Here is a 27,218-nt window from a genome sequence, read left to right on the forward strand (position 1 = left end):
GAATAATTAATTTTATTCAATTGATTATTACATCCCCTTTGTCTAAATTAATACAATTAATCAAGTAATATTTAATTAATAAATTAATGTGTTTCATAGAACTCTTTACTTAATTATTTCCCCTAGCCTTCTTCTATTAAATAATATAGACATGTTATTATTTTATTTAATTCATATTCCCTTTTTTGTCCTAGCCATTTTATTTTAATTAAACGATTCAAACAATTCATTTGGAGCACATGGCTCCTAACTCTAACTTACTTCTAACCCATTTACTAAGCCTAACCCCACTAACTAATCTTGGGTTCTAACCAACCTTATCCTTTCAACCACTTTGTCACATGTGTGCACATTCCCTATTTTTTCAAATATTTGGAAAAGAATCAAATTTATTTGGGTGTTTCTCTCTAAACAAACATGTGTCTCTTATTACACTTGTCATCTTGAGCAATGACACTTGGCCTTGAGAAGGACATTTTTTACCTCCTGCATTGCCACTTGTCCTCAAGTGGCACATTCCCAAGCATCTTCATTCCCTTGTCCTTGCCTATTTAATCCCTCCATTTTCCTTCATTCATCATCACCTTCATTTGCACAGCATTGTTACCATGTCAATTTAAAATCATAATCCACATCCATCTTGAATCCAACGTAGCTTAGTTTGCATACTCAACCATTATGGAGTGTTTTCAAGCACTCTTGGAGATATGAATTTGAGCACACATCAAAGCAAAGGACTATCAAATCAAAGGGCATTTAGAGTTTGCTATTATTTCATTGTTAATTGTCTTATCTAAATTTCCTTTACAAAGCATCATAATCATGAGTGTTGATGATTTTTGTGTTGCTTAGGTTGTTAGTTTTATTGTTTTCAATCATATTTATTAGCCCATAATTTTTTGCATACAATAATATCGTTTTGTTACCAAAGATGAAGGTCATGGGAGCTTTGCCAAAACCCATGTTTTAGGTTATGGGAGCCTTGTGAAACCCTTTGTTAATGTGTATATGACATCTCTTGTTTGATGGCTTAGGCCTTTGTGGGTGTCTCAACCATATCTTTCATGTCTAGTTGTTGATGTTTGGCTGTTGGTAGGTTGTTGGTAGTCTTTGGTGTATCTTTTAGCAATGACCTGTTTATGGGTTTTGGATTCCCACTAAGTCCAATGGGTTTTGGGTCCCTTCAAAACTTGTTGTAAGGGGTTTTGGGTCCCCTCAAAACATGTTTGACCCTTAATAAAAAATAATAACAATTTAGAGGCAATGTTAGTCACTAATACTTGTTATATATGATATCTCAATATAATGACTTTTGGGAAGCTGGAGAGCACTTTTTACATAACAAAATAAAAGGAAAGACACTAGGTTATGAGATAGGAAAAATATTCAAATTCTATTCAATATATTAGTAACTCTAGCGATGCTTTATGGGTGTGAATTATGGGTTAGAAGTATTGCAAAATTAAAATGAAGACAAATAGAGAGGATACCAAAATGCTTGATCACAAATAGATTGAGAAAAAAGTTTTGATTCCTTATGAGGTTATTATAGAAAAAAACATAGCCCTTCCTTATCAAGACAATTGATATGGTTTGTCTTTTAAGGTATTTAAAAGAAATGAATGTACACATATAATGCATAAATTCTACAAGTCCATGTGGGAAAATGTGTTACAAATATATAGATAAATTCTAAATTCTATATGAGAAAAGATGTTAGGGAGAAAGAAGAAATACTATTTTGATGATTTAACCTACACATGATCATGACAAAAAAATGATTTATATAGAAACACATATCAATTTCATAACAAAAATGTTTCTAATACAACTTAAGATTAACTCATATTATCTTTGATAAAAATAGGTAATTAAAGGAAGAAAAAAAAACTTTAACAACAATTCTTTTAAGTGATCTATTAAAAAAAATTGAAAAAATAAAATTATTAATCGTAAAAAAACAAAAACAAAGATGACTAAATCAACTATCCCTAAGACTCTTTTTGACCTAGTTGAAAACCTTCAATTTTAATTTATTCCACTAAATTAACGAAGATTTCAAAAGAAATGAAAATTTGACCCCCGTAATTATCTTTGTGGAGCCCATAAAGAATATACAAAGGATGTGCAGAAACAAACCGCGATTTCAAAACCCTAAAAGATTGAACACCACTAAAACAAAGATTGAACACCACTAAAACTAGAGTAAGGCGTTCAACCATAGTCCATACAGCTCCTCACAGTAGAGGCTTCGAAAATCTTATGGCGCCTTCAATGGACATTGATGTTACAATGGAGAAGAAGAAGAAAAACAAGTCTAAAGATTTAACTGAAGCGCAAGAGGTTATGGATTATGCAGACGATTCATCCAGGAAGGAAAAAAAGAAGAAAAAAAAGAAAGACAACGATTCAGCATTGATTCAACTAATTGCAAAATATCTGGAAAAACGAAATCTTCACAAGTCACTCTCTTCATTTCTCTCAGAAACCCAATGTGTAAGCGTATTTTTTATAAACTTCACTATCTTTATTCTGTCAGTGAAGTGCTGTTTCTATTTAGTTGAATTTGGGTCCTCTTTATGCTGCTTGATACATCTGTAACTTCAAGGTGATAATTTTTTTTTCACTCGGGATTAAGACAAGCTTTTGCCTAGCTAATTTTACACAGGATTATGTTTAGAAAAAAGAAAATCCTATTATAAAAATAGGGAAATACTATATAGGTAGTGTGCTGTCAAACATAGCAAACCTTTATGCTAAGAAGCTACTTATGAGAGGTATCTCGTCCATGAAAATTCACCCAGAACTTGCACCTGGCTTAAATGTCACCATAAGTAGGAGAGTTTGTCCAGTGGGTGGATCACCGTTTTGGTAATTACACCAAGCCTACTACTAAAACATGGACCAAGGATTCACCGGCTTCACATGAGATAATTTAAGTCAAAAGAAATCGTAAATCTCAGTTTTTCTTTTCTTTCCTTAAGTTACTTTGTGATTGTTCTTGGATTTCGGAGGGGATTGATTCAATTTTCTCGACCAGTAAAAGTATGTTGTGTTATAATTGGGCTAGTGTTTCAGAGCTTTACATTATTCACGGAGCATCGTAAAGGTTGTCAACGTCATCGTAAAGGTTGTCAACGTCCTTTGCACTTGTTGAAATTTAAAAAGATTATAGATTTCCGGAGTAGCCTTCTAAAAGAATACTAATATATGCATGCTTCATGACAGATTTAGAATTGTAAAAGTTACAAAGTTTATATGAAAAGAAAAGGAACAGTTCTAATCTAGTCCATTGGCAACAAGAGGATCATAACACAAGCTTCATGTCTGACTATTGGTTTTAGCTTTGACACGTGGAATCTGGATAACATATTGGAGTTACCTCCACTTTTCGTTGTACAAGCTTTTCAGTCACAACAAAAAGTCTTTTTGTTCTGCTCCTTCATAACACAAACTGTTTTTGCTTCTCTGTGTCAACCTTTCCGCTGTGATGTTTTAATCAAGCTTTAATCTCTCAGTCATAGGCATATACCTTGAAACATTGATTTGGCTCAATGGTTGATGTTGATAATTTTGGAATCACAAGGGGACTTACGTTGTACATGAATGCTTGAATACTTGGACATTGCTGGAACTCGGGACTAACTCATCTAACAAAGAAAGATCAAAAGGAAAAGGTTTAGAGAGTCTAATCTACTCCTAGGATTGTAAGAAGTGGTGAATGACTTGGTGAGACTCTACTAGGCTTTGCTTTGACATCATTGAACAACTACACAAAGCTAATGCAATCTTCTAAGGTAAAGTTATAGATGTTCAAATTACTACTATCAACATCAATACCATCAAGGCAATGCATACTAATGGACGTGCAATAATTGAAATTAAGTTCACATAAAATTCTAGTTGACCATGCAAGACGGACTTACAATCAACAAGAAGCTAGTGGTATGGACTATACGAATTTCACCACTAATCATCCACAAAATCTTCCATTCATCTAATCAACATAAAAGCAAATGAGAATCGGAAACCATGCAACTTGCTGAACAACACATTTCACCATACCTTCAATGAAAAAAGCATATTCATTTGGAAGCCTTAGCAACAATTTCTTCTTCTCCTACTCTCTTCTACTCTAACTTCTAATAATCTAACTACTACTATCTTATACTCTTCTATTGCTAATTGTTCTATTCTTATTAACCTTTACAAATGAGAGCACTGAGCCTTATATAGATAACTCATTACAATGAACGGCTTAGATGGATTCAAGATCAATGGCGAAGATTACAAGATAGAAACCCTAATTAGGGTTTGTTACAATCACCATTACATTGACCAATGAGAGATGAGGGTAGGTAAGATAAATAATATTTGATGTAGTGCCACGTGTCACTTATTCCCTCTTTGAATGAACATTGACTTGGTATACTTTGATTGAATGAATGGTGACTAAAATGCCACCTCAACTTGCCTTATAGATTTGATTAACTTGTCTTTGAACATTCTTCATGATATTTGGAATTCCTTTTGATACTTTGCATTCCATCCTTGTGTTAAGGAATTCCTTGAACTATTTCCTCCTTAATGTTCTTCGATCTTGAAATTCCTTGATGTAGTTCCTGATTTCTTGATGTGAAATCCTTTGTGCTCATGTCGTGAACTTATTTTCCTTCATTTGTTCACCATCAAGGTGAAGTCTTTTTCATGATTGATCTAGCCCCCACCTTCGCCTTTTGGAATCTCTGTCCCGAAATCCTCATCCAATCCTTGAAGTGTTGATCTTCCTTATCCACATTGTTTGAGTTTCCTTGCAATATGCATCCTCCTTCACCTCAACCCTTAATCATCGTGCTTTCCTTGTAGCAAACCTGCCAAACAAACAAATATTGAATTAAACACCTATGGGATAAGCTTTATTTCAATTTTGGTGGGAAATCCATCTGCATACAGACGGATCAGTCCTCAAAACATCCGCATTGCCCCTTGTCCCTTCCTTTGTAATTCTGTCCTCAAGTGGAAATTCGACCCCCATCGAGACTCATCATTCTTGGAAATTCTGTTCGATTGGATCATCATTTGATGGAGTGGAAATTTGAACCCCATCAGGATACTTCAATGTTCCTCACTTTGTCCAAATAATTTTCCAGTATTAATTAAGGTTCTGATTTCAAATAGTTTTCAAACTTGTAAGCTCATGAAAATCAGAAATTTAACATTAGGCAAACAAATTTTGGAAAATACAAGAGATTTGATCAAAATCTGGAAAATTTGTCCTCAAAAACCCGATGTTCAGACTTAGGATAAGTCCAATCGCAATAAATAAGTCTGAAAACACCCCTGTAACTTGCACTTCAATGGCTGGAAAGTTGTCTTAGATTTGATTCTGATTTAAGTTTGCAGCTTTAGACACTTAGGAATTTTGTCAAACAGTTGTCGCGTAACCTCTATGTACGCTGATCTGAGTTTTCAGTCTGATTTGTTTGCTTAAAAGGGCATCGAATATGATCTGAAGGCTTGCAAATAACTCTACAATGACTAAGCAAAGAACAAGTGGCAAATGCAACTTCTTTTTGATCTTTCCAATGCATATAAATGGTTTTCAAATGAGAAATGTACACCTACAGCCAAGAGGCATTTTCACAAACACTTGGCGTGCAGACTTAGAATGAAAAATAATCATTTCTAGCTAGGGAGCATTTTGACAAACACTTAGCTTGCAAATTAAACTGTGACTACATAGCAAATTGCAGAACTGATTATACATATCATACCTGATTGAACATCATAAAGGCTAATTTGACTAGTTTGCAAATCTTCTGTAGCTGAAACTGTACAGCCTGCCCTGGGAAGTGTGCCAGCACTGAATTTGGTTTTCAAATGCCCTCTAACTGCTGCGTTTTTAATCCCTAGTATCCCTGCAATGCTTCCCCAATTTTCTCAAAATTTATTGCAGCCTTTAGACCAAATCGCAGCTCCTGTAGGTTGTACGGCCTGCATTAATGGCTGGGAAATTATGGACCTGCTGTTGGCAATGATATGGCACTAGTAATGGCAGCTGCGAATGGTGATAAAACCCCTCTCAAATCAGACAAATTGATCTGCAGATGTAAACAATCATTCAGCACCAAAAATTCCTTCAATTCTTCTCCAATTCGCTCAATTAGTGACTCAGAATTAAGTCACTCCCAAAGGCAAATATCAGTGATTATTTCAGCACCGCAGATGCCCTAACTTCGAAGAATTTACGCTCTCCAAAGTGCAAAGGTTGAAACCCTGGTTTCTTCCTCTCTCAAACTTTTCTTATTTCAAAAAGCACAATCATCAATAATGAGCTCTTCCTTCAATTAAACCTTTTATATCCTCTCATAGAGCTCGATTTCTCTCTTATTAGGCATTTATGATTATTAAATGACATTTAATATTAAATGTGCACAAAGTCATTTAATAATCACTTTGATATAAGAGCCTAATAAAATAATATAAATGGCCCCCTCATTAATGAAGTCATGACCCATAATAATAAAGTCACTTAAGTTATAATATTAAGTTTATATTATAACTTAATAATATAAGCTCAGAACCATTAATGTTTATTTAAACTAAATAAACATTAATATCTCCATTATTACTCATCATTTTTGAACGTCGTCTGAACTGGAAGCTGACATGATGAAGCTGCATACGACCATACCCCTTTACTAAAAATAGCAGGGGTCCATCTCTAACATCTTTGACTTACTATAAATAGTAAGTAATGCATACAGAGTCCAAATGAAGCCAAACGAAAGCCAAACCTACAAAACTCTGACCATTGGAGAAGCTGCATCCCTCAAAGGATCCTCTATTTAATCTTATTAGCCTACGAGGGTCAGTAATAGGCTAATCCCATTGAATATCTGATGTCAACAGAAAGGGGACATCACAGAACACCAAGTCTGAAGACACCCTGGTTTGCTCAAAACATGACTGATTTGAAGCTCAAAAAAAGTATACCGAGGCTTGAAAATGTCACTTGGAAGTCTGAATATACTCAGAAAGTGACTGATTTTTGATATCAAAGATGTAATAAAGTCTGATTTTCTGATGTTGAAGTCTAAATACACCTCTCCGAGGTCAGAAAATGGCCTCCAGAAGTCTGAATACACCTCTCCGAGGTCTGGAGATGAAGGAAGTTAGGGGCTGTAAGTGGTTATAGCCCTGTCACACACTTGCACTTGAATTATTTTACCCTTCCAAGCTCCAAAATGGCCACGCCTGGGCATAATTATGTGGCTGGTAAAAATGAATAAGTCTGAAGACAAATCTGGAAATAGTGTTTCAGACTTATACCGGCAATGGAATCTTCACCAAATACCCCTTAAACTCGCTAGAATTGATGCACAAATGAAATCGCCCAAGTATGGAGGTAACTGGAATGAAAATTAGTCTGAAGACAACCTGCAACTGGAGTTTCAGACCTACACTGGCAATGGTGTACCTCAGAAAATGCTCAGAAAACACCCAAAAAGTCTTCCAAACAAAATCTCCTAAGGCTGGAGATGTAAAATCAGGTCTGAAAATGCATGTTTCAGTCAAGGATCAACAACGATGGTGATTAGAATCACCCACAGTAGGACCTAGCCATGGTGTCTAACTCAGATTTTCCAGCAATGGCGGCACAGATGTCCCAAGAGGATCTTCCAAATGCAAAGTCTCAGCAGCACACAAAGTCGTGGTCTCCCAACAATGGCGCCTAATATGGAAATCTATCAAATTGCCAAGAATGGTGGCTTAACTAGCCACCCAAATCGCTGCAACTTCCTCGTTCAATGGGGCGCCAAGGTAGAATTAGGTAAAATCGCTTTCCAATTGAGCTCACAAAAATGGTGTCCAATGGACACTTAGGAATCAAAACGCCTATCTGGAAACTCTCCAATCTACCACTTTAACTGTCACATCAGCTACTTATAATATTATTATAATGCTGGCAGGCCTCTTTAAAATTGTTTTCACCTCAACACTTCACCACACAAGCAATGTGGGATAAAACTTTGCCTTTATAACAACCTGGGAAAACCGATTCGCCTTAGGAAAAATATTTTAATCATTAAATGATTGTCCCAACATATTAAATAATCATCACCAAGGCAAAAACAATTAAATTCCAACCACATTTGCATTCAAAATCGTTCAATTTCATTGAATTTGGGCCAACTGGGGAAAATCGCCCCATGTTTGGATAAAAATGCACATCAAAAATCATCATAACTCATCACAATGCCCTTTGGGGAAAATCAATTTGCATTTGGATACATAAAATCCACTTCATTTCGCTCATTAAGTCTAAAATTCACTATTTGGGGAAAATTGATACCCATTTGGATAATTATCCACATCAAATTTGGTCATAAACTAACTTGGGGAAAATCGACCTCCATTGGGATAGACAATTTCATCTGCATAAAACTTCATACTTCATCCATGGGGAAAAATGTGGGTCATCAGGATAATTTCGAACACAGAGACAAAATTTGGGCCCCTTGGTGGAAAAACGTGGTCCATTAGGATAAAAATCTGGATAGTTGGGGAAAAATGCCCCTCATCAGGATTTTGAATGGGGAAAATCATGGGTCATTGGAAATTTGCTTAAAAATTGGGAAAAAGCGTCCCCTATCAGGGTAAGTGACCCTTAGACCTTAATTTAATGGATTTCAATTAGGAATTTGATGATTTCCACACTCAAAACACCTAGACACGTTAAATTTCAACATTACGCATCGGGACTTAGTCAAATTTATCAGAATTTGAGCTAGAAAAGAGGGATTCCATCGGGATAAAGTGCAATTTTGACTTGAATTACCTCCTAGGAGCAAAAAAATAACCTCTAAAGGATCTCTTGACACTCAGGCACGAAAATATTACCAACTTGTATACATTTAAACTCAATTATGCTAAAAAATCCAGACTTAGACAAAATTAGGATCACCTAGACATTTAACATCTTAAACATGTTTGAATCTACACCCTCTCATTTAGCAAAGGCAAACAGTAGGAAATCACTTGCTAAACCAAGGCAACCTAAGCAAAACATCTACACTAACAAGCGAAAAAGTGGGGGTCCCCATTTGCAATGGGGCAATGTGCGAAAACATCACAACAAGATCCAGCCACTGTTCTTATGTCTCTAAGAATAAAATGTTGAGTCAGCTAAAGTGATTGATAACAATCTTGATTGCGCTGCTTGGGATCATCACTAATTATGATTTCAAGTTTGGCCAAAAGTAAAACAAGCCTCAAATCCTTGTCATGACGCTGGATCGTTATTCTAAGTACTTACTACCTTAATTCACTCTCCAAATTTCTAATGCTTTTTGCTTTTTTTTTAAACTACCAAGCTTTGCGTCAGACTTGGACTTTAAAATGCCTCCATGATTCCGTGGATATGGCCTGAAATGGCTTTACAAATCAAATAATTGCTACTATCTAACACCATTTTTTTGAATGTAATATTTCTTTTCTTTAATATGTGCAAAACCAGTAATGGAAGAGAAAATTTCCCCCCCCCATTTTCGGGGCATGAGATATCTTGATATATTTGTTTTCAACTCTACTTTCATTGTTCTTGATGCTGTCGCGTAACTTCCTGGACGAGCAGTAATTAATATTCTAGCCTGATGCAAAAGTGCTAGTTCTTTGGTACATTCTCATTTGGTCATGATTGTCCAAATTACCGCCAATAGGTGCTGATTGACATCTTTGTTAGATTTACAGGAGCTGTCTTAATATTGCTTTTTATTGTTGTGTTAGAGATGACCATGTTTACTGTATCCTTTTATCCTATCAATACCTTGAATTCATAGAGGATAGTGTCTGCTGCATGGTATTAATTTATTACCTCTATCAAGCTCTATAATTTCTGTAATTTGGTTTCTTTGCCAGTTTGCCTTAAAATTCATGAAGGTCTCTATCCTTTCCAAGGCCACTCCATTGCTAAGTCTATTTTAGTTGTAGCGCTGAATTTTATATAACATACTCTGTGTCTACAAGAAGTGTAGGGGTTTATTGTCACTGTGCATTACAATCTCCATATCTAGCAGATAATGGTGCCAATATTTGACAGCTTGAACCGTGGAACACATTGCTTTGTCAAATTTTGGATTGCTTGCCATTGCTCCAGAAAAGTTCTTTGAGAATAATGTGCTTTCAGTTGGTTTTACAGCATATGAACTGCTGCTGACATATAATTCGAAGCACCTGTATGGATATTGAATGGCATCTACAGTTTCAAGAAGCAAAAAATTGGTGACACACAATTCTTCTACTTCAGCATTGATGAGGATGTCTTTAGTGTGTGAGTCCAATGAAACCTTTCACCTCCTTCAGACAAGCATTTGATGGCTTTGCAATTCCTAACAATTGGTCATGGACCCGCAAAAATAGTAAGCTGATCCAATGAAACCATGAACCTTCGTCAGATTAATAGGCATTGATTTATTTCCGGTTGCTCCGATCTTCACATAAGCAATCTTCAGGTCTGTCACTACTATGAAAAGTCTCAGATAAATTAGCAATTGGTGTGTAAATTCAAATTATTTCCAATTAACTTCATGGCCCTTTAAAACCTAATGGGAAAATTGTTGTGGATTACCATTTCGGAATTGTTTGTAACCTGCCCCTGGTTCCCCGTTCCAAAAATCTAAAGAGATAAACATTATTGTGGGAATAAATTTGATGAATTTCTTCTCAAGAATTTCAACAAAAAGGATCTACAGTTTTGAACATTGAGAAGTCAGTAGCCAGCAAAAAACATGTTTAAAAATGGACAAAAAATAACCAAGCCTTGTAAATTTTTACCCCTTTTAGGTCACATTCAATGTGTTGTGCAAACTGGTTGAACTGAATTCTGTTTCAAATTGAGTGATATCCTGTTATAAGGATATTGAGAACAGATTTGGAAAGTTATCAAATTTGCAGTTTCCTGCCTTTTTAAAGGAGGCCATGAGGGAAATACCGCCAATCTCAAAATACAGCAAGTGCTAAAATTTTAATGCACAAAATGCATATGGAAAATTCATACTTGAATGGAATTACCATCCAGCAGCTAATTAATGATCACAATGCTAGGTGAGATTGTGAACTCTATTCTCAATCCATTAGTAGTCCCGTTTGAAACTTTTTCGTGATGACTGCTGTTGTTGCCTAGTATATTTCAATGGGGCCAACCTTCATAGGCTATAGCTCTAAAAGAATCTATGGAATATTCCAGTTTGGATGCTTCTTCAGGCTGTCTGTTGTCTTTCTAAATATCAGTGTGGCCAACTTATGTATCTTTATGAATGGAGAAGCAGTAAATTTTTTTCAAAGTTTGAGAACGTATCTCCCTCAGTGTCTTGCCACCTCTTATCATGCTTCATTCCACCCAATTTGCCTGCCAATGAATAGAAATCGTCTGTTGCTTGACAATTTCTTGAATATCCACTGTACTCTTCCCAAGAGCTGTTCCAAATAACTTAAATTTAAAGTGATACAAGTGCACAAGATGAAAGTTCAAACAGCAATGGTTCTGTTCTCTTCGTCTATTACATTTGCAAGAGTTGTTTAATTTGGAAAGATCTCACTGTTTGCACATTAAGTGTTAAATTTGCAACTTGAATCACATTGACAAATTGGGGCTTTCCATTTTAAGCAAAGAGGCCCATAGGCACATTTGAAGGAATCTACATTTATATAATGACCTAGAGAAGGATCCATTATGTTTTAATTGTGGGAACACATTGTCTTTGTAAGCTATCCAAAGAATGAAAGTCCAGATTTTTCTAGTAGTGTATGTTCATTTATGTTGGCGTTTTCAGTGTTACTGGTGCTCTCTATATCTTTTCACCTACCAGATGTGCTCTTAATCTATCATTTTGCAAAATAATAAAAATGTGGCCTGCAGCAGCATTAAGACGATTAACTTCCAAACAATCCCAAAGGGCTGAAAACTTAATGACGGTATTCTTCCTCTCTGGCAATCTTGAATGGTGAAAGATAAAGATGCAAGTTAGGGAAAAGGTTTTAGCTGGATACCTCAAATTCACTTTACATATTATCTGTTGATGTTCTTCAAGGTCCAAGAACTCTCATGTATGAGACAAAAGTATAATAATGTTGAATTTATTGCACCAACCATGATGACCTCTCAATAATAAGTTACGCTTAGAGTCTGCTTGTTTCTTGTGATGAGATTGGAGCTTGATATAATCCCCTCATATGTTATTTGAATATAAATGGTCATTCCCAATAATTAACTTCTCACTAAAGAGAATAAACCATCAGTATACATCCAAGTGAAAAAGTGGTGAAAGCATAATGCAGGTGAGATGTTACAGTGGCTGAACAATTCATAAGCATTCAGAGGACAGCCAAAAATAATTAATTCTTTTTTTAGATAATTTTAGGGGAAGCATACCAGTAGTGGTTATAGCTGACTTGGTGCACCCACAGAACCTAAACAATACATTGGATTTCCATGATTTTTTTTTGTCTCCATATGCGACTTAACTGCTTATAGCTAAGGTTCTAGCTTCTGGGTAGTAACGACACATGTTGTGCGGTCAGTTATGCGCACAAGGGTCAAAAAGTACACATTTCAAAGTGTCACCTGATACCTACTTAAAGATGTTCTAATAACTGTCCATTCAAATTTGCCAGTACTGTGGACAAATGTCCCACTAGTTGTGCACAAATGTCCAAGTAGTGGTGCACAAATGGGTCAATTATGGATCAAAAAGCTAAGAAGTGATCAGCTATTGGTACATGTGAAACTTATTAATGAGCTTTTCATTATCATTTTTTTGGCTCCTTTAAAATTAGTAATTGGGGGGTTGGGTGCACAAGGAGTGATTGGTTATTGGAATGCGGTCCACTATTGGTGCTCTTCCCCTAACTATGTTTGACTTGTTTTCAAAAGATAACTGTTTGGCATTATAAAAGCAAAATTAACAAAACCTTGGCAAAATTAGGGAAGCATCATAACGCTGTCAATTAGATGTTAGTTGTGTTGGTGTTTGTTTTATCATCTACAAAACATTAGAATAAGATACCCGAAGGTATTCTATCCTCTCCTGAAAAATCACTACTGATTCCGAGGTCTATATGTGCAAACAAGCGACTTTAGTGAAATAGCTTCTTGGGTAGTGTATGCTGAAAATCTTAAGGGGGACTTACGTTATCAAATGTCTGTTGACCTGCTGGACTTAGATAGATTTATCAATTTTAAGCTCTCTTTTTTTTAAAGATTTTTTGGGATATAGACTTTCAAAAAGAAGAAAAGAGATAGGGTTAAGAAGGCTGATCTAATCCTACGAACTCCAGAGACGGTATCAACTGGGTGCTCTCAGGAAACCACACTTTGCTTCGCCACACTGAGGACAACTACACAAAGTGTGTGCAATCTTCAAGGGGTTGTGCTTATGATTGAAATTTTGGCATGCACAGAGGATAGGCTCAGACTAACTTTGCACAATGAAATGGAAATCATCCATTCACCAAAAGTATGAGCGGAGATACACCGTCAATTAACACTTATCAAATCCTTCATTCAATGCTAATAACATGAAAGCAAATCTAAATTAACTTTAATTAAGTGTTGAGGAAATTGAAACCATGCTAATCATTCAAACAATAGGGATTACAAAGCCTTAAGAGAAAGCGCACATGTAATATATTATTCGAAAATGACCTTCACGCAACAATATGTCAAAAACCTCACACTCTCCAGATGAGAGGAGGTAGCCTTATATAGTTTTTTAGAAATCAATGAACAACCGAGATCAAACAGTGATCAAGGGCCCAGATTGAAAGCTACAAACCCTAATTAGGGTTTCCCAAAACTAACTACCCTCGACCAATGAGAAAATTACATTTGGGACACTTGTCCTTCCCAAAACTAACTACCCTCGACCAATGAGAAATTACATTTGGGACACTTGTCCTTGCTAAATATGAACCATCAATGAAAATAGAAGGTTGTTGCATTGTGAAGTGTGCCCTTCTAGAAGCTTCTGGATAAGTTAGGTTCATCGAACCTAGACATGCTAACTTGGAGCAATCTGATTGGTTGGAAGATGACGAGGCGCCACCTCAACGTGTTGGGTGTCTTCCTTGAATTCTCCAATTTGTGTCAAGAAATTGTCTAAGTATCGAAATTTGATTCCTTCTTGTCACCATTTGATTCTGCTTGGGAGCTTGTCTTTTTTAATTTCTTCAGGACATGAAATCTTTCAAGAAGTTGGAAATTTATTTAACTTTTCCATATTTTCACCAAGTCTGAGAACTTTTCTTTCTTGATGCCTTGAGATTCTTTCAAGTGCCTCGAATTTGGAGAAGAAATCCCTTCGTGAAGTATTTCTCATACTTAACCAAATTTTGGCCCTCTCTATGCTCGGACGAACCTTACTCGTGGTCCTGTCTTCAATTCTGAATTTGGCTTGAAACTCCATTTGTGTTTTCTATGACGATCCTGCCTTCAACTGCCAATTTATGCTGCGCGGGAGGAGGGTAAAAGCTCTAGATAACCCCTTGCAAATATGAAATGATGGGATCAAGCTGTTTAGACATTCACTGTGATCATGCCCTCTTTGTTCATACCCTGAAATTTGGAGAAGAATTTCTCCATGCCTCCATCATAATTGAGGAAATTGGAATTTTCTTTGTGAAACATTTCCCATACTTAGCCAAATTTTGGCTATCTTCACGCTCGGATGAACCTTGCCCATGAACTTGTCCTCAATCCTTCGTTTGGCTTGGAACTCCAGCTGCGATCTCTATGATGATCTCGCTTCTATTTCCTTCTGCGACCTGTAAAACCAAAGGAAAATAAGTTAGAAATCTATCTTTTAGTGCAAAGTTTTGAAGGTTGGATGGCAAAATGCTTTGATCTTCCGATTTCTCAATACTTTTAGCTTTGAAACAAGCTGCAAACACTTAGAAGGTCATGCTTAAAAGAAAGAACGTTCAATCCAAAATGATCCTATTATCAAAATTTTGGATAAACCCAATAAAGACACCCCCAATACACTCAGAAAAATTGAGAAAATTGATAAGTCTGCTCACCAATCAACTTCACCTTTGACAGAAATGAGAATATAGAAGGAACAAAACTCAGAAAACTTGAAAGTTTTGCCTTCTATTAGTTGATTGGACTCCAAAATCTGCAGATACTTGATAAGAATGAGGTTGAAAAATTAAAACTCCTTCAAAAGTTTGCTCAATCTGTAAGAGATCACTCTGCAATACCTCCAATCTGCAATAAAACTTCTTAAAAACCCTAAGATCTACAAGAAGCTTGCTTGAAAATGCTCTCACTCTTCATAAAATTCGAACTTTTATTGTGCAATAATGAGAGGAGAGATTGTTTATTTGTATTCAAACTTAAAGTCAAAGTTAGAAACATGCAAATGCACTTCCATTCTTGACTTCAATTCGATCTTGCTCATGGAGGAAGTTTCTAATTTTAAATGTATTTGTACAATCATCTCCTTCAGTTCGAACCTCTTTACTCTTGCAAGTTTTTGAATTGATTTTAGTCCATAAATTCGAACTAGGCTTTAGATTGGCATCTTCCAAAAGGTTTCTAATTTGGAACTCATTCTGAAGATCACCTCAATCTGCAAATATCTTCTTTTCAATTTTAATCTCGAGTTTCCATTTTGATTTCCCAGCTCATTGATCTTCGGAAATCTCTTTTTCAACTTTCCAAATTAGTTAGAAGTTCAAATTTTAGGAAGATTTGATGACATCACTTAGCATTTGAATTCGATTGTGAACTTGCTGTTGACTTTGTTTGACTTCCAAGAGTAGGGCGGAGTTTTAAGACTTCAATTTTTATGCTTGGGCAGAGTTTCCATCTTCCAACTTGATGCTTGGGCAAAGTTTCCATCTTCCAACTTGATGCTTGGGTGGAGTTTAGAGGTGCCTCTATCACCATGTTTGTTTGCCTTAAACTTCTTTTATCCCATTCATAGGGCGGACTTTGAAGGCTCCCCATTGTTAGGCTCTCATGCTTACTTTGTTAGGCTCTCACCAAGGCGGACTTTTGAATGACTTCACCAAGGGCGGAGTTTAGAGGTATCATCCCATAGGGCGGAGTTTGGAGAGACAACCTCAAAGGCGGAGTTTTGGGAGGCCTTAAGAGGCTTGCACACCATCATGAGCGGACTTTTAACATCCCTCCAACAAGGATGGCGGAGTTTAGAGATCACTCCAGGGCGGACTTTGGAGGCATCTCTCCATGGCATCATCATACCTTGTCTCGGCGGACTTTTGAAACCATCTCCAAGGGCGGACTTTTGGTCTATCACCAAGGATGGCGGACTTTGGAAGGCATCAAGGAGGGCGGACTTTTGTGCTCCCTCTTCAAGGCGGACTTTTGACTACTTACTCATGCATGGCGGACTTTGGTGTTCCCTCCAACATGGCGGACTTTCTTCACTTCTCATGAGTGCGGACTTTTGAGCCTCTAACTTCATGGCGGACTTTTGGGAGATCACCATCATCTTGCTTGGATAGGGCAGAGTTTCATAGACATCATGACTCTTTGCCAGGGCGGACTTTTGGAAGGCCACTAAGAGGGCGGACTATATATGAAATATAACATTTAAGTATAATTCTCTTTCTTATACTTTAAGTTATATTTCATATATATTGTCAAGATGTTTGAGAGTGGTTTTGGACCTCCAGGAGTTATAATGCAAAATCTAGTTTTTGGAGGATTCTTCAATTTTCCAGACTTAGTCAAATTTCAGGATCTTGATGACATTCCAGACAGCGCCAAATTTCAGGACATTTGAGGATCAGGATGACATTCTAGACTTAGATGATTTTTCGAGCTGATTATCCCTTGAATGTGCCATGACCCCCTAAAATATAGGAACTTAGCTTTTTGGGTCAAAATGTGAAAATTTTCGATAGTTTTCGATGCATGCCAGTGCCACCAGTGCAAACCCCAAGTCCCCATTCTGAAAAAGCAAAAAGCAGACATCCCTAAAAAATAGGGAAAACTTTCTAAAAATAGCCATTCCGGGGATTGGGCCAAAAATGCCAAAAACGAAACTTCCTAAAAAATAGGAAAAAGCAAAAACAAACTTTCTAAAAATAGAAAGTTGTTCAAATTCGTTCAAATCAATTGCGTTCTTCGTCCTTTGGCCTTTCTGGGCACTTTGACGGTATTCGGACTCTGGTATTACTTGGTTTGCAAAAGCTAACTTTCAATCTCCAGGACTCGAACTGTTCAAAACTGAGCAAGGCTTGGCAAAACTGAAGTGGAAGGCCATGGGACACTAACAAAAACCCTAGAAAGCAGGAAAAAAGGGAGGGTACCCATTTGCAATGGGGCGATGTGTGAAAAAGGGCACAACAAGTTGCTTGCCCCATAACAATATAAACATTTAAAATATGTAAATATCAAACAGTTCCTCTTTTTTTGATTAATTAGCTGGGTGATTCTATTGGTCTTCTGCACTTGATAGACAATACATAACGTTGGATAAGAACTTTTTTCACAGCAAACCTATTCTCTTTCTTGCTACCAGATCTAAGCATATAAGAAGTAATTTTTGTTGATTCGCTAGGTTTTGGATTGGAAACCAAAGTCCTGTCCATCCCTCCTAGAAATTCTAAATCCTGCTTCTCAATTATTAAATGATTCTGCTTCCCACAAGCTATACTCTTGTAATTCAAAGGGATACGATGCTATATGGGTGGGAACTATTGGAGGCTTACTTGCAGTCACCACTGTTAGCAAAGGGGATGAAGGATAAACTTCATTTATTATCGGAGCTTTCAGAATTAAGCTATCAGAAGATGGAGAGGGGATTGAGGGGGTCTCTGTGGAATTAGCTGGAGGGACCAAACCTTCAACCATTAAAGGGACCTTCTAAATAGATTTCTTAGAAGGAATAAAAGGAGATAAATGAGTCCTTTGAGGGGGATAAAAGGAGTTAAATGAGTCCTTTGAGGGGGCTCTTATACAGCAAAAGATACCTGTGTGGTCTTCGAAGAAATCTGATACTCCTTCAAATGATCTAGAACAACTAAGTAGTAAGGGTGAGGTTCTCTCCACCAAGATGTTGTTTGGATTGCAGAGTTATGGTTGGGGCTAGAACAATTAGTAGCAACATGGCCTGCTTCAAAGCATCTGTGGCAACGGAAAGCAAGACCCTCATGGTTCAAAAGTTGCTTGCATATGCAATTTGACACTTCCAATGACAATATCTATTTGAGGGGGATAAAAGGAGTTAAATGAGTCCTTTGAGGGGGCTCTAATACAGCAAAAGATACCTGTGTGGTCTTCGAAGAAATCTGATACTCCTTCAAATGATCTAGAACAACTAAGTAGTAAGGGGGAGGTTCTCTCCACCAAGATGCTTGGATTGCAGAGTTATGGTTGGTGCTAGAACAATTAGCAGCAACATGGCCTGCTTCAAAGCATCTGCGGCAACGGAAAGCATGACCCTCATGGTTCAGAAGTTGCTTGCATGAGTAATTTGACACTTTCAATGACTATCTATTTGAACTTCTGTTGAAATATCAATTTCAACCAGGATAAAGGCAAGATTAGTATGGGGGAAATTAGCTGTCTTTTTATCTATGGACAAAATGTTCCCTATGGAGTTACCAGTCACTGCAAAGCAAGGACTTATGCACAATTGGAGAGGGAGGTTTGGAAGCTTGACCTGAACCGGCATCACTTGAAAAGATTCCTTCAATGGGTTGAAATTGGGATATCATGACTTCATGAGGAGTGAATGCCTCCCCCATAACCAAAACTGTTGGAGTAAATTAATATTTATTAAATCTTAAGTTTACTTAGGTATATCATTTTCCTAGGTAGTAGGTAAAGTTTATTATTTATCTACATTATTTTTTGTGCATGCATAGTTGTCGGGTGGTTGAGTTCTAATTAACTCCCACCTACCCTTGCATTTCATTGAGCCACATGTCGTCATTGTGTGCTCTCATCTCTTTTGCTCTTGCCTTTATAAGGAGAGCTTATTTTACATTTTATTTATTTCAATCTCAATATCCTTCATCTATTGATGAAATATCACATTCTCTATTGTGAAGGTTTATAGCTGTTTGTGCTCTTCAGAAATTGATAATTTCTACATGGTATCAAAGCCGACATTTGGCAACTCCTTCCATTTTGAGAATCTTCATTGGGTTGAGTTTGATGTCCCGAGTCCTAACAATATACGCACCATTTCATTTGGTGCTTCGTCAGTTCCAATTATTTCTCGGTTCTTTGGTGCATTGGTAGATCCATTGTTTGGTCAGCCTGCACTATCATCTGGTCCGCCTGGGTCAGATTATTTCCAGCAAAAGGACATTTGTTTAAGAGATTGTTTTGCCGTTATCATTTGGCAAAAATCATTTTTGTACTCTAGTTTTTGCTGTTTTATTGCAGAATTTTGGTTTCCTGGTTATTGTGCCTTTAGAGAGATCGGGAGCTTATTGTTGGATAGATTTTTGTTTTTCAGCAGCTTCTATCCCTTCTATGCAGGCCTTGTCTCTTTATTTGGGCAGCTTATATCACCATTATTTGTAGTGGCACGAGTTCTTTATTGGCTGATGAAAGTTTATACCTGGTCGACAAGAGCTTGGTAGAGTTTGATTCATGTGTGGATTGTAAGTTCGCAGGCCCTAAACACATCCATGATCTGTGATTGGAGCATTCTGTTATACTGCAATCATTTAGGTGTGTGCTTGACTGTTGTTTCAGTTCGTCCAAGATAGATTGTGTAGATTCCAGTGTAGAGCCCAGATCGTGTTTGGTGAGGCACGACTCAGCCCATTTCATTCATTTTGGTTGTAGTTCTTAGCATTGAGTTGGCAGCGATTTCAGTTTTTTTGCCCAGTTCTTTGTGGTGGATCGCATTGCAAAGTTCCAGTTTGAGCTTGTTGGTGATTTGAGAGGCGGCTTTCCAAATTGCATAGGCCCTTTATCGAGCTCCTTTGATTTGTCGCAGTGATTTCTGTTCGGGCTTATCCCTGGTTGCTGCGATTTGTTTTTTGGCCAGTCACTGGCCTGTTTTTTCTCCAGTTGCAAGCTGCAATTACATATTGTGCCATTGCAATCTGCATTTCCTTATGCCTAATTGGTAACTGCGAATGCGAGGGGTGTCTTCCATAATTGCAGCTGGCAGACTCATTGGCCTTTAGACTTGATCACAGCTTCTTTGCAATCAGTGGTTGCAATATTCTTCAGAGACTGGTGCCTTTATTCCCCAAAGGTTGGTGTAGCTGTCCTGGCTTTTTGTAGAAGGATTGATTTTCTCATTGGCCTGTGAGGCACCCGCTCGATCTTCATTTATTTGTTGCGAACTATCCTTTTTTGTTTGGCATATTAGCAATGTTGTTTGTAGATGGGCTATTCTTCATCATCGAGCTCCATTGATCTGCAAAACAGTGCCTTTGCTGACAAATTATTTGCTTTGTTTGAGTTTGTATTTGAGTTGGTAGGGATTGAATTTCTATTTGTAGTGCTCACATGACCTGGATTTGCCTTGTCTAGGCGCTGAATGCTCATTAACATTGGCGATATTTGTTTTGCAAAATCATTTGATCAGATATGGTCTTCATTTTGCCGTGAGTATTGGGCAAGTTGGCCTTTATTATTGCCTTCAAAATCAACAAATTGTGTTTCATTGGGCCGTGTTACTCCAAAGACTATTTGATCAGCATTTTATCATAGCAGGGAGTGTGGTTATCATCCTACAGGTTCAATACAGTTAAGTCAACTTACTTGCATTTGGCTCACATTTCAAGAGGAGCGTTTTGCTTTGGCATAGCTTTTGCTGGTCGGCCTACATTGTTTGGCATAGTGTTGCATCAGGAAGGTATTCCTTCAGTTCTATCCATACACATTTTGTAGATTTGATTCCAAAAGTCCATAATTTCAGTCAGTTGCTGATTTGGTACATTTGGATACATTGTTGTACATTTGCAAAATTGTGTCAATTTCTCTTGTACAAAGGGGTTTAAGTGCTTGTATTGTGGGGGGATAATCAGTTTTTCTATTGTACTCTTCATTGTATCATGGATTTGTCAAAAGTTGAACTCCTAACTCCATATAATTATCATGAATAGAAGACACAAATGAAGATTTTGTTGCTAACAAAGAAGCTGCATGAAATCACTTTTGGCAATGATCTAGGACTTGCAGGTGCTACAAAAAAGAGAAAATGGTTTGATAGAAGAGATGAAGCTCTTGGTACTCTTTGTTTGTCCATTTCTCCTAATCTTCGGTATCATGTTGCATCTTGTGCACATCCTAATGGAATTTGGACTACCTTAGAGGGTCTCTTTGGTAAGCTAGATAAGATGAGGAAATTCAAATTGGAGAATGAACTAATGAGTCTAAATCCTAGTGATTTTGATAATATTCAAGACTTCTTCTCTAAGCTCAATTCTCTTAGATTGGACTAATCTAATTGTGGGGTGATAAAAGAGGATGAACAAGAGTTGTGGATCATGCTTCTAGATTGTATTCCTTTTCTTATTTTGCTCATGATGATGATGATGTTCCTGATGTGCACGCCCTTCCATCAAGGGTGAAACATGTTTGTGAGGAGAAGTTTGGACACTTGAATCATTGTGTTCTTGAGACAAGTGTTGAGCTTCCTACTCCATCTCCTGTTTCTTTGGATTTGAGTTCTACTATTGAGCATGATGATCATAGTATTTTAGATCTTGTAGTATGGGATGAGCACTTGGTTGACATTTCAAACTTGTTTGTTGAGTCTCATATTGCAAATTTGGGAGACATACTTGAGGGGGTTTCTCTTCTCTTTGATGTTAGTCTCATCTTAGTTGGAAGTTTCTCTTCACCTTCTTTAGAGATTGGCATTCATGAGTCTCCTCCTTCACATGATTTCTCACATTTCATGGTTCAGTTTGATCATGCTTGTGTGATGGATTCTTTGAGCTTGGAGACTCCTATTCAGTTTGCAGACATTCACATTTGGAGACTGACTTCCTCCTTTCAGTTGAACATGGCATGGCTTCTTCATCATTTGATGGACTTGTTTCTTCCTAAGGGAAGATGTGTTGCTTGTAGACATTGGGTCATTTTTGTTTCCAAGCATACTTCATCAACATTGGAGCTTCTTCATTATGGGAGGGGTATTTTGTCTCTCTTCTTCCTTCCAATGGGGGGATACTTGATTGTATATACATGATGTATGTAATCCTTGGGGGGTCTTGAGTCCTTCATGCATCATGATTTGCTTGTTTCTTTTCTCTCTTTTTGAGAGGAGTTTTGTCCCATGAGGTTTTCTCCTTTTCTCCGCTTTGTGAGGGATTCATTTCTTTGCATTTGCATTGTACATGGGTACCTAACATGGCCTAGTAGCTGGGGACCCATATTGCATCTTTGCATGTTAAGTGTACTCCCTAAGTTGGACTTAAGGGGGGGTGTTGGAGTAAATTAAAATTTACTCAATCTTAAGTTTACTCAGGCATATTATTTAACTAGGTAGTAGGTAAAGTTTATTATTTGTATGCATTATTATTAGTGCATGCATAGTTGTCGGGTGGTTGAGTTCTAATTAACTCCTACCTACCCTTGCATTTCATTGAGCCACATGTCATCATTGTGTGCTCTCATCTCTTTTGCTCTTGCCTTTTATAAGGAGAGCTTATTGTACATTTTATTTATGTCAATCTCAATATCATTCATCTATTGATGAAATATCATATTCTCTATAGTGAAGGTTTATAGCTGTTTGTGGTCTTGAGAAATTGATAATTTCTACAAAACCGATCATTAAGAATAAAGTCTCTGCCCTTGAGGGATTTAAAAACTGCAATAAAAAAGGTCTGTGCATATGGGTAAAATTTTTAGATGGCCTGCCATATGTGGCTGCTGGTTGCTTGACATCCATTTGTGCTTTTCAGAAGCACGAGCCCACAAGTGATTGAAGTGACAGATTAAACCGCATTTTGAGGAGTATTATTGTCCTTCCAATACTTCTTCCCTAAATACTAAATCAGGGGATGATTTAGAAAATTTCAGAGGTTTTAGTCCTTACCTGTTTTTAGCCGGCAAACTAATTTAGTTATTTCTTAAAAAGTCTGCATCCTTAAGTCCACAAGCTGCCACACCCAGACCCACAACAGAAGCAAGCAATTTCGTAGGATGAGGATTGCTGGGAGAAATGCCTGTTGCTGCATCACAAGCACTGCCGTAATTGGTAATCACTGCTGTATCTGCCAGTGCTGTCACAGGAGAATGAGAGGGATTGGCAATAAGGGAGATGTCCTCTAAGGAACCAGAAAGTTCTTTGTCTTTGGTCCTAAAATGCAGGGATAGGTGCTGAAATGTCCTTCTATCGGAGATTCAAACCCTCAAAGCAGATTAGTCAGAGAACTACTGCACAGAGAAGCAGATGCAGCCGTTGGGAGGCAAAAAAAGGAAATGCCAAATAGGTCCATAATAGTATCAAAAAGTATTGAATCGCCACAGTTTTATTTTTTTATATAAACAAAAGCTCAGCTCAATTATATAAATCACTTAAGCTAAAGGTAACATTCTCTTTGAGTGTATGGCTGGGTAGAGATCATTGCTTTGACAGTGAGGGAAAACTCTTTTTTTTAAATAGATTACATTGTAATTTAAGTTGTATTGGTCTCTTGTCAATGATATGTTGATCTTTGATCAAACGTTATGCTTAGTTTACTAGTTGAGATCTTTTTCAAATGTTTTAGTCCTTTATGATCTTGTATTGTGAATATATGGCACAGACAGTTTGTCAAAAAAGAAAATTATGCAAGCCTTGTGAATGCTATGCAGTTCTTTGATCCCACATCATGCATCGTTTGTCAGTTGAGATCTTTATTTGGATGTGCTTGTTCTTTAACGTCTTATATTGTGAGCATGGAAACGCGTAGCTTTTTAAAAAAATGATGCAAAAATTTCACAAACACTAAGAGCAGGCATTGAAATTTTTTAGGCATGGAGGAGGCCTTGTAGGTGAGGTGACAAGCTATGCTCTTGAACATCCTTGATGTAACTGCTTAGCTGCCTGGGAGGAAATTTCAGCAGTGTGGGTGAAGTTGTTCAACATATTGTGTTTAAGTTTATCCTTTAATCATCTTCTCATACTGAGGAGCGAGGACAGTAAAGTATTACATGTTTATCATGCTGAACTTCTCCACTGTGGTCACATAACATACATGGACATGGGTGACATTTGGCATTCTTCTATCTGCCTCTTTTAACTTCTAGGTGATAGGAACCTACCCTGTGCTGGTAAATTAGATGCCTTGTCTGCAATGAATTGGAAGATATTGCTGCAATGCATAGGTAATCGTTGAATTGATCTCTAGTGCTATTAGTTCTCTGTGTATAAGATTTCTTTGTATACTTTGGGATTGATCGAAATCATGGTGTTTATAAAGGTACAAAAGCATCAAGCTAATGAGATGAAAATCTTAGTGAACAATTATTCTACAACAAATATGTACTTTACAACTAACCAAACACAATTAATGATATAGTTGCAAATAAGATAACGATGTTAAATTAGTAAACAAGTTGTATTATTGGTTAAGTTTTTTCTGACAACTGGACCATCACCATTTGTTACTTGCTGACAAACTAATAAATTAACATGTAATGATTTTTTGTTACAAGCGGTAATCTTGTACAAATGCTAGAGATCAGTTCTTAAATAGACCATTCATTTTTTTGTTGCTAGACAACAATTGTTTATAAGTTCTGCATTGAATTCACAGGTTCTGTACCTTAGGACTATATAAATGAAATAGATTTCCTATAGATATGTTCTGTTATCATTTAGATTTGCTCACGAATACATAAATTTCTCTTCCGTATCCTTCATAGTGAAGTTTAAACATGACATCTTTATTGAAATTGATTAGCTGATTTCAACACACTTTAAACGTTAATGACTTTTCCCATTTGGATTTTTGCAGAACATCTATATATTGATAGTTAAGCAAACAAATGTAATGCAATACTTGACAGTTTATGCTCTCGTCTTTGTGCTGATGTTTTATTCCATTACAGAAAAGTTCTTGGAAGACACAGACAATGGATCTAGAAGACATTTACAATCAATACTCGATTCAAGATAGGTGAGTGCATTTGTATTTTGGTTGCAAACAATACTTTGTTTTCATTTATGGATCTCTTTCTCAATAATTTTTAGTGTAATTTGGAGCACAAATATTAATAATGTTTCAATTCAATTCTATGATTTGTGATTTTTGCATCCCATCTAGACATGGCAAATGAATTAGCACAAAACATGGGTACGAATGACACAACTGAATCTTTACAAAATTCAATTAAACTGCTTCTTTTTTGTATCCTAGTTGATCATTAGTCTTCCAACTATAATCTGACAAACTTAAATTTGCATCTGATTTAGAATTTTCATTAGTTTCGTGGTTACCCACATAGTAACTTAAGTTTGCATCCTAAATTTTTTCTTATTCTACATCTCGTTCAATGTTCTAGTCACTTAAAAGGTAAAATTGCATCCTGTTTTGTGTTATTGGTTGTTTTTATAGAGACAACTAATAATTTATTGGTTTTAATGGAATAAATTTATGAAGCTTATTGCAAAGATGTATACAAAATTTATATACATTAATTTTTTGTTAATTTCATGGTTATCCATCTAGTTACTTAAATTTGCATCCTAAAAAAGGTGGCCTATTTTGCGTATCTTTCAATGTCCTACTCAATTAAATTTGCAACTCTTTTTTGTCTTAATGGAAAACATCAAAGATCAAGAGACAATAGATAATCTATGAATATCAATTAGGGTTGCAGGAGATTTGTCTTTGATTCTTGGGATGCATTTTTGAATCTAGATACGAGTACAAAGATATTACTAGTCGTAGGAGATGTCTTGTTCGTGTCTCCTAGTTCAAAAACCCTAAAACATGTTGTGTTGTTTGTCTACTCATGGGAAAGTAGAAAGGAGCAGTAGAAAACTATTGTAGAACTGCGTGATGACATTCACAACATGGATCTACTTACATTTTGATAGTTATGGCACATTTTGAAATATCTGAACTAAGCTTGGTCCATTGAACTAGTAACCTAATTAAATACAGAATAGCATTGCCCTTGTTTTATTGGAAATATAGTGCACTTGATTACCATAAATCGTGTGGCTTTAACTAGCCTATGTTTATTGTATTGGACCCATAATACATAACATTGCAATGTTTGACAATGAAGTAGACAAATTATGTCTTAAGTAACCCATGTGGACCATGCAATAGTAGAATCTAATTTAATATCTGTAATGTTTGAAAATAGGAGTTCACAAGTTTAGCTATGTAAACAAGGAATTAAACCTATTTCACACACATTACATGAAAAGGAGAATGCACTCAATAGATTCAACCTCAATTCTATTAGGAAGAGGGCTGAATGTATATTGAATTCTGTTTATTTTGAAAATGTAATTGAAAGGATGCAATTTGAATGCTAGATTTAGGGCAAATGATGGAAAATAGGCATAAAATGGCATAAATAGTAAGTTATGTTGAGACATGGACCAGCTAGGACTTGAACCTAGGACCTTCCATATCCTGCTGGAGTGCTCTACCACTGAGCTACTGGCCCCTCTTGGACTAGTCCATCGTCGGTCTGGGTGTGGCTTATTTCCAACACCAACACCCCCCTTTAAGCCACACCTCTCGTGTGCTTGGGGCTCCTAGCCTGGACCTGACTCTGATACCATGTTTAGACATGGACCAGCTAGGATTCGAACCTAGGACCTTCCATACGCTGCTGGAGTGCTCTACCATTGAGCTACTAGCCCCTCTTGGACCAGTCCATCGTCGGTCCGGGTGTGGCTTATTTCCAACACCAACAAGTTACAAATGTACTATGTAGACACGGAGCTGAATTTGAGGTGAGAGAACCGAGAAGAACTTGTGCTTGAAAATTTGGCCCGAAAGTACTTGACCAAGACTCCCAGGGCACCTTGGTCCTCCAGCTATCAAATGTGGGCAAATAGGAAACTTTTAGATTCAGAATGTCGCTTAGATTCTTCTCCCAAAATTCATTAGAAATTTGTGGGACCAGGTTGCTCGGGACATCCTAGTCCTCTTTTCGCTCCTGCAAAAGTCAGATCCAATCGTCTCTATCTGCTTTCCCTAACTTTGTAATTGTGGCTCCTGAACTTTTTGCCTACACATAGAAAGAGAGG

The 27,218-nt window shown here is 36.9% G+C and overlaps 1 protein-coding gene and 1 non-coding gene across 2 annotated transcripts in view; one reads left to right on the forward strand and one right to left on the reverse strand.

Annotated features, from left to right (window-relative positions):
- Positions 1–2,123: 2,123 nt before the first annotated feature.
- LOC131072179 (suppressor protein SRP40) overlaps positions 2,124–27,218 on the forward strand; it is a 51,757-nt gene continuing 26,662 nt past the window's right edge. The window contains exons 1-2 of the mRNA XM_058008257.2: positions 2,124–2,496; positions 25,055–25,122. Of these exons, the coding sequence (XP_057864240.2) occupies positions 2,263–2,496; positions 25,055–25,122 (302 nt within the window). The 5' untranslated portion in view covers positions 2,124–2,262. The remainder of the gene's footprint in view (positions 2,497–25,054; positions 25,123–27,218) is intronic.
- TRNAP-AGG (transfer RNA proline (anticodon AGG)) lies at positions 26,558–26,629 on the reverse strand. Its single transcript has one exon. It is a non-coding gene; the product is annotated as a tRNA-Pro (tRNA).

Source organism: Cryptomeria japonica, chromosome 11 (assembly GCF_030272615.1).
Source record: "Cryptomeria japonica chromosome 11, Sugi_1.0, whole genome shotgun sequence".
Lineage (NCBI taxonomy): Eukaryota > Viridiplantae > Streptophyta > Pinopsida > Cupressales > Cupressaceae > Cryptomeria > Cryptomeria japonica.